Source organism: Chiloscyllium plagiosum, chromosome 22, assembly GCF_004010195.1.
Source record: "Chiloscyllium plagiosum isolate BGI_BamShark_2017 chromosome 22, ASM401019v2, whole genome shotgun sequence".
NCBI lineage: Eukaryota > Metazoa > Chordata > Chondrichthyes > Orectolobiformes > Hemiscylliidae > Chiloscyllium > Chiloscyllium plagiosum.
The window spans coordinates 54527595-54542905 of record NC_057731.1 but is presented as its reverse complement, the minus strand read 5'-3'; the positions used below and the strand labels follow the sequence as shown (position 1 = coordinate 54542905).

Here is a 15311-nt window from a genome sequence, read left to right as displayed (position 1 = left end):
AACAAGGCCACCCCACCCCCTCTGCCCGTCTGTCTGTCCTTACAATAGCACGTGTAGCCTTGAATATTCATTTCCCAGGCCCTGTCCATTTGAAGCCATGTCTCAGTTATCCCCACAATATCGTATCTGCCAGTTTCCAAAAGAGCCTCAAGCTCATCCATCTCATTTCGAATGTTTCATGCATTCATATATAGTATTTTTAATTTGTTACTGCCCTCACCCTTCCCATCAATTCCTATTTCACTCAACCCTTTTTGAGTTTTCTGCTTCATTGATATAGTTGTCTTTCCTGACTTCCCATGTTCTAACTTTCCCTTCAATTTCCTTCTTAAACATCCAGTTTGTCCCCTCCCCCCACCGCTACTTAGTTTAAACGTAGCTGTGTTGCTGTAGAAAACCTGCCTGCCAGAATGCTGGTCCCCAACCTATTAAGGTGCAAGCCCTCTCTTTTATAATTTATGCTTACCACAAAACATACCCCAGTGATCCAAGAATTTAAATCCTTGCTTCCTGCAACAGTTCCCCAGCCACACGTTCAAGTCCATTATCTCCCTGTTCCTGGCCTCACCAGCCCACGGAACTGGAAGCAAACCGGAGATAACCACCCTGGACGTCCTGCTTTTCAGCCTTCTTCCTAGTTCTCCAAAGTCCAGCTGTAGTATGTTCCTCCTCTTCTTCCCGACATCATTTGTGCCGACATGTACCACCACCTCTGGCTCTGCACCTTCATCCTCCAATCTGAAACCCATCCAGCCTACACTATTCCATTATCATCCATACATTTATCCAATGACCATTTAAATGCCCTTAAAGGTAACAAGTCTACCAGTGTTGCAGACAGGGCATTCCACACCTTCAGTACTCTCCGAGTAAAGAACCTACCTCTGATATCTATCATCCCTCAATTTAAAGCAATGTACCCTCATGCTAGCCATCACCATCTGAGGAAAAAGCCTCTCACTGCCACCCTATCTAATCTGATCATCTTGTATGTCTCTATTACGTCACCTCTTAACCTTCTTCTATCCAATGTAAACAGCCTCAAGTCCCTCAGCCTTTCCTCATAAGACCCTCCCTCCATACCAGGCAACGTCCTAGTAAATCTCCTCTGTACCCTTTCCAATGCTTCCACATCCTTTCTATAATGTGGCAACCAGAACTATAGTCGAGAGTGTGTTGCTGGGAAAGTACAGCAGGTCAGATAGAATCTGAGAAACAGGAGAAGTTTCGGGCATAAGCCCTTCATCAGGAATGCATCCTTCTACACCCTCATCCAGGTCATTTATAAAAATGACAAACAGCAGTGGCTCCAAAACAGGTCCTTGCAGTACACCGCTAGTAACTGAACACTAGGATGAACGTTTCCCATCAACCACCACCCTCTGTCTTCTTTCAGCTAGCCAAATTCTCATCCAAACCGCTAAAGTCCCTTCAATCCCATGTCTCCGTATTTTCTGCAAAAGCCTACCGTGGGGAACCTTATCAAATACCTTACTGAAATCCATATACACCACATCGACCACTTTACCCTCATCCACCTGTTTGGCCACTTTCTTCAATAACTCAATCAAATTTGTGAGGCACGACCTGCCTTCACAAAACTGTGTTGACTATCCCTAATCAACTTATTCCTTTCTCGATGATTATAAATCCTATCTTGTATAATCCTTTACAATACTTTACCCACAACTGAAGTAAGGCTCAGTGACCTATAATTACCAGGGTTGTCTTTACTCCCCCACTTGAACAAGGGGATAACATTTGATATTCTCCAGTCTGCTGGCACTATTCCTGTAAACAGTTATGACATAAAGATCAAAGCCCATCTGGCCTGGGGACTTATCTATTTTCACACTTTCCAGAACGCAGAGGGTGGTACATGTGTGGAATGAGCTGCCAGAGGAAGTGGTGGAGGCTGGTACAATTGCAACATTTAAAAGGCATTTGGATGGGTATATGAATAGGAAGGGTTTGGATGGATATGGGCCGGGTGCTGGCAGGTGGGACTAGATTGGATTGTGATATCTGGTCGGCATGGACGGGTTGGACCGAAGGGTCTGTTCCCATGCTGTACATCGCTATGACTCTATAACTCTATAATTGCTAACACCTCCTCCTTATGAACCTCAATCCTGTCTAGTCTAATAGCCTGTATCGCAGTATTCTCCTCAACGACATTGTCTTTTTCCTGTGTGAATACTGATGAAAAATATTCATGCATTAGAACATTATTTCAACAAGTCATCACACATTGCAGCACAGAGGAAATATGAAGAGAAGAGGAATACACCTATACAGGGTATTCAAAAAGAATGGGTACCCAACGAACGCAGTCCACCGATTTTTCAGTAACGATCCCAAACAAGCAGACAAAGCACGTCCAGAAACCCTAGCCACTCTCCCCTACATCAAAGACATCTCAGAAATGATTGCCAGATTACTCAGACCACTTGGCATCATGGTAACCCACAAACTCACCAACACACTAAAACAGTAGCCAATGAACCTGAAAGACCCTATACAGACAACAAGCAAAACTAATGTCATTTACAAAATACCTTGCAAGGACTGTAACAAACACCACACTGGACAAACAGGCAGAAAACTAGCCATCAGGATATATGAACATCAACTAGCCACAAAAAGACATGACCCACTCTCACTAGTATCCTAAGATACAGATGAGGAAGGATACCACTTTGACTGGGATAACACATCCATCCTAGGGCATGCCAAACGAACAAAAATTCCAAGAAGCATGGCATTCCAGCCAGAACTCTATCAATAAACACATTGATTTGGATCCCATTTACAGCTCCCTGAGAAAAAGAACAGGAATGACATCATCACAGAAAATGACATCATCAATCCAAGGAAACCGAAATACATAAATACAAAGCAAGCCATACCACCAGTGCTTCATCTGGAGACTCATTGATGTTGTTACCTAATATGGTGACAAAACATCTGAAACCAAATCTTCTAGCTCAGTGAACGAACCTACATCCATATTCATTTAACGCCTCTCCTATCTCTTTGGACTCCACACACAACTTCTGATTACTGTCCTTGACAGGCCCTAATCTTACTCTAGTCATTCTTTTATTCCTGACGTATCTATAGAAAGCTTCAAGGTTTTTCTTGATCCTACCTGCCAACATCTTCTCATGTCCTCTCCTGGCTCTTCTTAACTCTCTCTTTAGGTCCTTTTTGGCTAACTTGTCACACTCAAACACCCTAAGTGAGCCTTCACGTCTCATCCTAATATAAGCCTCCTTCCTTCTTCTCCTTGACAAGAGATTCCACTTCCTTAGTAAACCATCGCTCCCTCGCTCGACCACTTCCTCCCTGCCTGACAGGTGCATACTTATCAAGGACACACACTAGCTGTTCCTTGAATAAGCTCCACATTTCAACTACGTCCATCCCCTGCAGTTACCTTCCCCATCCTATGCATCCTAAATCTTGCCTAATCGTATCATAATTGCCTTTCCCCCAGCTATAACTCTTGCCTTGTGGTATTTACCTATCCCTTTCCATCTCTAAAGTGACTGTGGTCACTATTGCCAAAGTGCTCACCTACCATCAAATCTAACACCTGGCTGGTCCATTACCCAGTACCAAATCCAATGTGGCCTTGCCCCTTGTTGGCTTGTCTACATACTGTGTCAGGAAACCCTCCTGCACACACTGGACAAATACTGACCCACCTAAGGTACTCAAACTATAGTGTTTCCAGTCAATATTAGGAACGTTAAAGTCCCCCATGACAACTATCCTGTTACTCTCACTCCTATCCAGAATCATCTTTGCTATCCTTTCCTCTACATCTCTGGAACTTTTCACAGGCCTATAGAAAACTCCTAACAGAGTGACCTCTCCTTTCCTGTTTCTAACCTCAGCCCATATCAACTTCAGCCCATACTAATCGTTTGACGAGTCCTCATCAAACATTCTTTCTGCTACCGTAATACTGTCCTTGACAAACAATGCCACAGCTCTGCCTCTTGTACCTTCTTCCCTGTTCTTACTGAAACATCTAAATCCCGGAACCTGCAACAACCATTCCTGTCCCTGCTCTATGTCTCTAAAATGGCCACAACATCAAAGTCCCAGGTACCAACCCATGCTGCAAGCTCACCCACCTTATTTCTGATGCTCCTGGTGTTGAAGTAGACACACTTCAAACTGCCTTCTGTTGCTGGAACATTCCTGAAACCATATTCATGACCTCAGTACTCTTAACTGCCTGTACACTAGAGCTACAAGACAGGTTCCCATGCCCCTGCTGAATTAGCTTAAATCCTCCCAAAGATAATTAGCAAACCTCCCCGCCAGGATATTGGTCCCCTCTGGTTCACATACTAGCAAAATAAACTTATTCCCTTGGTACACAGTACAAGTTGCAATGGAGAGATTATAAAATGGAAAACTATTGGTGAAGCTTCATAGCTGCTTTGTCAAAGAGGATTACTACTGGAACAAAATAAAACAAAGATCTGAGAATGCTGGAAATCTGAAACAAATACAGAAAATGCTGGAGCTACTCAGCAGGTCTGGCAGCATCTGATTTGATTTATTATTATTACATGTACCTAAGTAGAATAAAAATTTTTGTTTTGCGTGCAGAACAGGCAGACCTTAGCACACAAAAATCAAAGAACATATAACATAGAACATTCCAGCGCAGTACTGGCCCTTCAGCCCCTGATGTTGCACTGCCCTGTGAAACCAATCCGAAGCCCATCTAACCTACATTATTCCATTCTCGTCCATATGTTTATCCAATGACCATTTAAATGCCCATAAAGTTGACAACTATTGCAGGCAGTGTTTTCTATGCCCGGTCTACTCTCTGAGTAAAATTCATAGGGTGCTAGATCACAGCAAGGGATACAAAGTTATAAATACAAAGAAGGTGTGGAAAGAGAATGAGAGTTAACATTTCAGATCCAATGACCTTTCTTCAGAATCGAACCCTTCTTGCGAACCATTCTTGAACAAATATCACTGAACTCAAAACGTTAATAGTGCTTGCTCTCCATGGAAGCTGTCAGACCTGCTGAGGATTACTGCCTTGCTGACACAATTTTGAAAAAAATCATACATAATCAAATGTATTTTTATTTTGCTCTCAGTCACCTTACATTGCTACTGCTAATACTGTCAGCAGTGACATAAAGGATCAAATTTCACCTGAGCGTAAAAGATTGGTAAGTCTCATCGACCTGTTTTGAGAAACTGAACTGATTTGCACAGACAAGCAACATGAACAGACCTGAAAGTATTTTTCAATAGGTATTCAAAGAATCATAGAATCCCTACAGTAGGGAGACAGGCTATTTGGCCCATCAAGTCCACACTGCCCCTCCGAAGGGCATCCCACCCAGACCCACCTCCTTACCCTATCCCTGTAACCCTGCATTTCCCATGGATGGCCCACCTAGCCTGCGCATCCCTGGACAGTACAGGCAGGACCAATCCACCTAACCTGTACATATTTCGATATCCTTGGGTACTGGCATGAAAGTTCATGATGCTTGATCGCTGGTCTGTAGGGATTATAGGTGTACTAACAACAACCCACATTAAGCATTATGGGCTTTATAGGTGCTCAGGTGACTCTTGGTAAGATACTCCAACAGGCATTTCACACGAGCACAAGTTAAATCCAAGTAAAGCATCATTTTTGTTTTAGATTCCCTCCAGTAATGAAACAGGCCCTTCTGCCCAACAAGTCCACACTGACCCCCTGAAGAGTAACCCACTCAGACCCATTCCCCTACCTTATATTTACCCCTGACTTGGCAATTTAGCATGGCCAATTCACCTAACCTGCACATCTTTGGATTGTGGGAGGAATCAGAGCACCCAGAGGAAACCAACACACACACTGGGAGAACGTGCAAACTCCACACAGGCAGTCACCTGAGGTGAGAATCAAACCCGGGTTCCTGGCGCTGTGAGGCAGCAGTGCTAACACTGAGCCACCATGCCACCCTAAATTTAATTCAGTTTAATTCATTAATTTGGCAAGAAAAGCACAACAGGTTTTGTCTATACCAGCTCTTCCTAACATCCACCCTAAAATTATCTTTCACCAGTTTAGTTTGTGTACCTTTGATATGTCACGGTACACCTTCACTTACTTGTCTACACAACAAATACCTTCCACTAAAATAAAACAAAGGACTGTACATGCTAGAAACCTGATACAAAAACAGGTATTTGTGGAGAAACTCAGCAGATCTGGCACTGTCTGTGGAGAGAAAGCAGAGTTAATGTTTTGTGTTCAGTGATTCTTCTTCAGAAATCAGTACCTCACACTCCTCTGCAATCCCGAACTCAATTATCTCTTTTCAAGGCAAATGGATCTCAAGGCTCTGTATCTTTTCCACCAAATTAACTGACTGTCACAGCTGCCAATTCTCTGCCTGGTTTGAATCTTCGATTTTTGAGACTAAGACTAATCTGAACAGAATATTTTAAGGCTTAAGCATGATATTGTCTGAATTGTGCTCGACAGGTTTAGCTATGTACCTACAAAGAAGCTATCTAACAGCTTTAGTTATGCTGTTCACCAACCTATTCCTTATAAGGAAGCATGTATTTTATGACTCATACCATGTGTTATATTTTTAATATATGAGTATAAAATGTTGTCCAGTGATGAGCATCCAGGCATGGATATTAGTACGGTTCACCAGTGTATCTCAAACTGGACCAATTGCTAGGCTTGGGATATATAATATAACTATAATGACTTCTCATTGGCAGAATTAAATTGCATAAATATCTTGATCAGAGAATTGCTAAAACATATGAAGAAAGGATGAGTCTTGATCATTATATGCAGAAAGTTATTAGTTTATTGATAACTGTGTCCCAATCCAGATGGTAAAGTATGAAACAAGACACAAATCATTTTCTTCAGAATTAATTTAACTACATTATGCAGCACTAAGCAAGTAGTTCTTATCATGCTGTGGTAGCGCTCCTGCCTCTCTCCAAGCCAAATGTTCTGGGTTGAAGTCCTGTTACAGGTTTCTATGGTGAAGGAAAGTGTGTTTGTAATGTGTCACACAGTCAACTTGTAAGTGTTTCCAACACAAAGCCCTGGCAATCAATCCCAGAGGGATAGATTCCTGGTCAGTCATGTGAAGGTTACCATCGCCATTCCTCACTTCCAGCATATGAAATTTATTGCAAAGTGCCTGTGGGTACAATTACTAGGGCTCCTTTTAGTACTGGATGGCTGATATACATCAAATTGGTGACAAAGGCACGTGGTTCAGTCCCTGTCTGGATGAGCTGGATTTGAGAGCTCCCTCCTTACTGCACGGTCAGAAATCACACAAAACCAGGCTTTAGTCCAACAGGTTATTTTTGATATCACAAACTTTCGGAGTGCTGCTCCTTTGTCAGGTGAAATGAAGAAAAGCACACAGGCACATGCCATACCCTCAAACCCCTTCCCCATGACCCAATCTTATCATGTGAGTGAGTTGTGATGTTGGTTACTTTGGTTGGTTGGATGGCTGTTCTGTGATACAGAATAACACAACCTGCATGGGTTCAATTCCTGCAACAGCTGAGGTTCCCATGAAGGGGTCTTCTTGTCAACCTTTCACCTTACCTGAAGACTAAGATTATTTACAATGTGGAAACAGACCCTTCAGCCCAACAAGTCCACACCGAGCCTACGAAGAGCAATCCACCCAGACCCATTCCTCCACATTTACCCCTTTCGCCTAACACTACGGGCAATTTAGCATGGCCAATTCACCTAACCTGCACATCTTCGGACTGTGGGAGAAAAACAGAGCACCCGGAGGAAACCCACACAGACACGGGGAGAATGTGCAAACTCCACACAGAGAGTCGCCCGAGGCGGGAATTGAACCCAGGTCTCTGGCGCTGTGAGGCAGGACGGTGGCACGGTGGTTAGCACTGCTGCCTCACGGCGCCAGAGACCTGGGTTCAATTCCCGCCTCGGGCGACTCTCTGTGTGGAGTTTGCACATTCGCCCCGTGTCTGCGTGGGTTTCCTCTGGGTGCTCCAGTTTCCTCCCACAATCCAAAAAAAATGTGCAGGTTAGGTGAATTGGCCATGCTAAATTGCCTGTAGTGTCAGGTGAAGGGGTAAATGTAGGGGAATGGGTCTGAGTGGGTTGCGCTTCGGTGGGTCAGTATGGACGTGTTGGGCCTGTTTCCACACTGTAAGTAATCTAATCTATTAAACCACCGCCTGTTGTCTCTCTCTGTCTGTCAGACAAGGTGGTCCTCTGATATTATGCTACACGTGCCAATATTTACGTAGCTTTGCAAAGGGAAAATAACACGAAGACCACTGCCTTAAAAAAGTCTTCTGTATTTTTGACTTTCCAAACAGCATAACATTCCTGCAACTGCTGACATCTTCAGGATTGAGATTTTAGTTCATTCAGCGAAAGATTTACATTTTAAGCATTTTTTATTTAATGGAGGGTGAAAGTCACTGTTAATAATGTTAGCACAGACATTTAACACCTTCACCAGGGATATTTTAACAGGTGCATTAAGCAATCTATTTTATGCAGATCAAACAATCAAATTTTGAATTAATTTTCATTTTTTTTAATACAATTCAGGACTTGCAGAAACAAAGAATTACAACTGTAACATCATTGAGTCCAGTAGTAATAGTTTTTATTAATCAAACTGTATGTTTATATATTACTGCCATCACAACCTATTGTAGTGTAAAATAAGGAGATAGAGTGATGTCCAAAACCCCACATCAGGGCGACAATTGTATTATATTCATCCTACACATTTGGCCACACTGTTGCCAGTATTGGTTTTTTCACACTCTGATTAATCCACTGTAAACAGTATTTAAAGCCATACAACATGGAAACAGACTCTTCGACCCAACTTATGCATGCCAACAAAGTTTCCCAAACTAAACTATCCCATTTTCCTGTGTTTGACCCATATTCCCCTAAATCTTTCCTGTCCATGTCCCTGTACAAATGTCTTTTAAATGTTGTGACTATACCCACACCTATCACTTCCTCAGGCATTTCATTTAGACATGCACTCTCCTCTTTCTCCATCCTGAGGCAGTGTTTGCAGAATATTGTGTCCTATTAGTCAGATGTCAACATCCTTATGCCTTTCAGATTTTTGTTGGGCATCTCCACTGATTTAGCCACATTATGCCTAATCGTCTGTTTTGTCAGTATTTTCCCATGAAAACTTTTACAAAGTTTACAAATCATTGCTTGCTGTCAGCCATCATTTTGGATGATTCTCACATCAACATATTTGATGTTTTGTCATTGCGCTCACATTTTTGATACCAATGGATATAAGAAACATTTTCTCAGTGACAATCTCTGCTCTGTTTGAATCTCATTAATTCAGCTCTGAGACACTAGTTGCAATCGAGAGACATGAGAAGTTGCTCAACTTAATGCTTCAGGATAACCACAAGCTGTCTCTGTCTCCTTAATATTTCACACTAGATTAAGCAATGAACATCTGCTCCCTATGAATTCACTCACTCGCCCTTTTGGAGCCACTTACCTCCAAAGTGAGCTTTCAGTGACACTCCCGAGGTTATAGTCGTACAACTTTGTAAGAATTAGAATTACCTGAAAGAGAGAAGATTAAAATTAGTCTTCAAACATTGACTATCACTAATGCAACTGGCATGACTCATTGGATAACATATTGGTTGTTACAAAGAACATTAAGGTCGGAAAATTAATTCCAAGACTTCCAATAATGAACAACATTCATGATAATCTACCGAAGAATTGTTTTCGATTGTATTCTCGAAAGCAATGTTAATTGTGGTCAAAAAATATCTCTAGTTTATTGGCTTCCCAACTTGTGAGAGAACAGTTGTTTCTGATAATATTGTAAAAACCAACATCAATCTTGTATACTGTAACACGAGACAAGCACAGTGGTGTTCCATAATGATTCATAACAGCTTTGTGGCTTTGATCCAAATGCTTGTCCTATTCTCTAACAATGAATTACTTACACTTATATATGTGAAAGCATTTCATCTAACCAATGACTTTGAAATGCCATGGCACTTGCTGTCCTAGCTATGGTTCATTTGATAGCTTTTATTTTTTGACTTCGACATATGAGTTCAAGTCCTACTTCAGAGAATGGAGCACAAGTATCCACAATGGGTGGGCTGACAGAGACAGATTTCATCTTTCAGGTGAAATATTAAAGTCAAAGCCCACTCTACCATCCAGGGTGGATGAAAGAGACCTGCAATATTTTGAAGAAGAGCAAGATAATTATCTACTGTTCAATGCTTATCCAACATCTTCAACAAAGATGGCTCAGTGGTTAGCACTGCTGCCTCACAATGCCCAGGGTCCCGGGGTTGATTCCATCCTCAGTAGATTGTCTGTGTGGAGTTTGCACATTCTTCCCATGTCTGCATGGGTTTCCTCTGGTTTCCTCCCACAGCCCAAACCTGTGCAGCTCAGGAGGATTGTCCATGCTAAACTGCCCATGTTATCCAAGAATGTGCTTGGGATACAGGGATGGGTTGGATCTGGGTGGGATGCTGTTTGGAGGGTTGATCTGGACTCAATGGGCCGAATGGCCTGCTTCTACATGTTAGGGATTCTATGACGATGATCATTAAAGTCAATTATCTGCCTCGTATTACTGTTTGTGGGAACCTGCTGGGTGCAAAACAGCTGCTGCTTCTGTTACAACAGTCTCTCTATTTCAAAAATACTTCCCTAGTTGTAAAGCGCTATTGGCTGTCTTGCAATTGTGTAAAGCACAATCGATAGGCAAAGACTTCCCTGAGAGATACAGAAGTCGCTAATCATCTGTTTTCTCCTGCTGTCTTAGTTCATTGTATAGTAATGTTGGTGATAATCCCTGACTTTTTAATAGTGTTATCAGATTTTCTCACATTCACTCAAAACACAGAAATAAGCAGTTAGATGGGATGAGAGTTCACTTTCACACTTGTCACACACCAATATCAATCTTAATGTTTCTTTGCATTCACCTTAAAACCTCAGTTTAACATCTCATCAACAGTGCAGGTTTCTTGACATTACCACACACAAATGTCAGCCTGAATTATGTGCTCACATATCTGGAGTGGCTCTTTGAACCCAGGGCTGTGACTGAGAAGTGAGGATGTTGTCACCATGTCAAGAGAGAGCAGACAAATCTCAACTGAATTAAAGTTTAAAAGATCACTACATCCAGCAGAGTAGCTGCAGTCTATTAAAAATCACAAAGCTTGGAGAACATTTTAAACTTAGCTTTACTGCAGTTCCTCTCAGTTCGTGGTGATTTGATACCCTCTCTAAGTGACATTGCACTGAGCTGACATTACATAATATGTGGCTTACGTAAAGCTGTTGATACAAAACTATTAAATATATTTAGTTAATTTTAAAAGTTTCTGCAAATACATTCAGGACATTTAAACTACACTTTAATAGACACATTGATGATAGAAAAATGAACGGTATGTAGGTTCGTTTCATCTTAGAGTGGGATAAAAGGTCAGCGCAACATCGAGGGCTGACAGGCCTGTACTGTGCTGTACTGTTCTATGCTCTGTGTTCTAAATAAAAAAGTATGTTAAAAGGTTTCAGATTTTTTTAAACCTGATTGCATACGCTCAACAGATTTAAACTCATAATTTATTCTGCGTGTTGCCACTGTAACTTGTATCTTGCCAAGGAATGTAGGGCATTAGAGACACAAAAAAGAAAAAGGCACTTTCCATTAAATATTTATCTCTAAAAAGCTGTCTGTAAAAGTGTCATACTGTGTACTACAGGGCAAACATAATGAGAATCAAGCACAGGACACGTGATACACATCTCTCTGGAGGGACATGGATCAAAGTGTCTGCAAAACAACAAAGCAGTGTGGACAGAGAATCAACGTTATTAACAAAGGCCTAGCCACTCAGGGAATCTCAAAGTCATGCAATGGAGATGAGTTGATACAGTTAACCTTTTATAGGAGGACAGGTTTACTGACCTTTTCCTGCTTCTGAAATTTCTTTCCAGGCACAATCTGACTGCAGAAAATGGGCACCGGGGATCACAATCTATATTACACCCATAGCCATTTCTTCTTCCAAAGCAGATAGCATGCCAACTTTGTGCTACTGCTCATTTGCATAATCACAGGCAGTATTAAATATGCCTTTGACTGACTGCATGCCTCAACTGAAGGCCCAGGTTTGTGTGAGACAAGCAACTGTTAAGCCAGCTGGCATCACTGAAAGGGCTGATGCCTTCTGACTGAAGCAGTACAGATGCAAAAAATAAATGACCTTACGTAATATATCCGCTCATCTTAAGGGGAGGGGATGGCCTTTTGATATTATACAGAGACTATTAATCCAGAGACCCCAGGAAATGTTCTAGGGATCCAGGTACAAATCTCGCTGTGGCAAATAGTGAAGTCAAAAAAATCTGGAATCTCAACAAAAATCTGGAAGCCCACCTGATTCACTAATGTCCTTCAGGGAAAACAAAGTTAAAAATCCCACAACACCAGGTTATAGTCCAACAGGTTTATTTGGAAGCATTAGCTTTCGAAGGACTGCTCCTTCATTAGGTCAGCAGCCCTCCGAAAGCTAGCGCTTCCAAATAAACCTGTTGGACTATAACCTGGTGTTGTGGGATTTTTAACTTTGTACACCCCAGTCCAACACCGGCATCTCCAAATCATGACTACCATCTTCACGGAAGGAAACTGCCATCCTTACCTGGTCTGCCTACATGTGACTCCAGACTCACAGTCATGTGATTGACTCTTAACCACCCTCTGAATAATTAGGGATAGCCAATAAATCTTTGCCCAGCCAGTGGTGCCTACGTTCCATTAGTGAATGAAAAAAAAGTCAAACCACATAAACTGCACAAGCTGCCCACTGCACCATATCATTCAACCCCCAACAATCTCTATGAACCACTACTCATTTTGTGCTTCATCTCACCTTCATATACTGTAACAAGTCTGAATCACAAATCTCAGAGATTGACAGACTCTTTGCTATTCCACCATGACAACCACGGCATTCAAAACACATTTACCGAAATACTACCCTCTCCCTAGCATGACAAATTAGTGTGAGACACAAGGCAACAAAGTGAACCTGTTGTGGACAGGAATGGCTATGTGACTGAAGCCATTGAAGACAATGAGTTTCTCATTCCTCCGCTCTTTCTTGTATCCCACTTGCTCCCCATTCTAAAGTCTCCTCAGGTATGTCTGTTGCAGATAAGGTAAGCATACATATCTTGTTTCTGCTCACTCCATCTCACTGGCTTCCTCCCTTCAGACAACCAAAAACTGAAATGGGTAGAAGAACAGGAAAGTATACAAACATAGAATAGAAATAGGCCATTCAGCCCATTGAGCCTGCTTTACTATTCATTAAGATAATGGCTGATCATACACCTCAAAGCTACTTTCGTGAAATATCTCCGCATCACTTGATGTTATTAGTTTCTATAAACCTACCAATTTTTGTCTTGGAAGTGCTCAATCATTGAGTTTCCATAGCCTTCTGGGTTGGAGATTTCCATAAATCTATCACCGACTAAATGAAAAAATTCCTCTTCATTTCAGTCTTAAATGGCCTGGACATGAATATAAAATCAGGGACATACTTCTGAGGGTCCACAAGGTTCTGGTCAGACTACATTTGGAGTATTGTGTGCAGTTTTGGGCTTCATATCTCAGGAAGGATGGACTGGCCCTGGAGCGTGTTCAGAGGAAGTTCACAAGATTGGTCTCAGGAATGAAAACCTTAACATATGAGGAACATTTGAGGACTCTGGGTTTATATTTGATGGATTTAAAAGAATGAGGGGAGATCTAACTAAAACTTACAGAATACTGAATGGCCTGGACAAAGTGGATGTTGGGAAGATGTTTCTATTGGTAGGAAAGACTAGGACCCAAGGGAAAAGTCTTAGAGTAAAGGGAAGACCTTTTAGAATGGAGATAAGGAGAAACATCTTCAGCCAGAGAGTGGGGAATCTATGGAATTCATTCTCATGGAAAGCTGTGGAGGCCAGTTAAATGAGTCTATTTAAGGCTGAGACTGATACATTCTTGAGTATCAAGGGGATCAAAGGTTATGGGGAGAAAGTGGGAGAAAGGGGATGATAAACTCATCAGCCATGAATGAATGGTGGAGCAGACTCAATGGGGTGAATGGCCTAATATGTGCTCCCATGTCTAATGGTCTTACGGCCTTATTCTGAGATTATGTCTCCTGGCTTCGAAGTTTTCAGCTTAGAATCTGATCTCTATTCGTCCTGTCATGTCCTGGCATCATTTTGTCAGTCTCAATGGGGTTACCCCTCATTCTTCAAAACTATAAGGAATACACATGCAGTTTCCTCAACCTCTCCTTCTAAAAACTATCCAACCATCCAAATATTCATTTTAGTGAATAAACCAAAACTATATACAATACTCCAAGGTTTGATACAACTGTTGCAAGACAGCTTTACTCCTGTTGTCAAATCCTTTATGACAAAAGCCAACATACCATTTGCCTTCCTAAATGCTTGTTGTAACTGCATGCTAAGTTTTAATGACTTTTAATATCCAGACTTGCCAACCTCTTGCCATTGAAAAGGTATTCTGAATTTATGTTTTTTTTATTCCCTTTATCACATTACATTCCATCTGCCAAGTACTAACCCATTCACTTTACCTGTCCATGTCCGTCTGATTTATCTTTCCATCCTCCTCAGACTTTATATTCCCACCCAGTTTCATGTCTTCCACATATGTGGAAATGTGATATTTCATCCCCATATTCAAATTATTTCTATAGGTTTTGTGAATAGCTGTGGACCTAGTCCTGGTCTTTGCAATATCTTAGTACTAACAGTCTGTCTTCCTGAGAATGATCTGTTCATTCTTACCATCTGACTTTGATCTGTAAACCAGTTCTCAATCCATATGAGGATATTCCTTCCAACCACTTGCACTCCAGTTTCATTTACTCATCACTTCTGTGTGCCCTTATCAAAAGTCTTTATGATATCCTCCAAACTGTCCAACATGTTAGTCAAACACAATTTTATGTTTGAAAGGTGTGGCACAGGAAAAGCCCAGCAGATCAGGCAGCATTTAAAGAGCAGGAGAATCCACTTTTCATTCCTGATGAAGGGCTTATGCCCAAAACCTCGACTCTCCGGCTCCTTGGATACTGACTGACCAGCTGTGTCTTTCCAGTACCACACTTTTCAACTCTGGCTCTACAGCATCTGCAGTCCTCACTTT

General features: G+C 41.7%; 1 protein-coding gene across 2 annotated transcripts in view; it reads right to left on the bottom strand.

Moving 5' to 3' along the window:
* The window catches only part of LOC122561354 (VPS10 domain-containing receptor SorCS1-like), a 1166089-nt gene that overhangs the window by 750547 nt on the left and 400231 nt on the right, over positions 1-15311 (bottom strand). For both annotated transcript variants that reach the window (XM_043713086.1, XM_043713087.1), the window contains exon 2: positions 9570-9637. In XM_043713086.1, coding sequence (XP_043569021.1) covers positions 9570-9637 — 68 coding nt within the window. The remainder of the gene's footprint in view (positions 1-9569; positions 9638-15311) is intronic.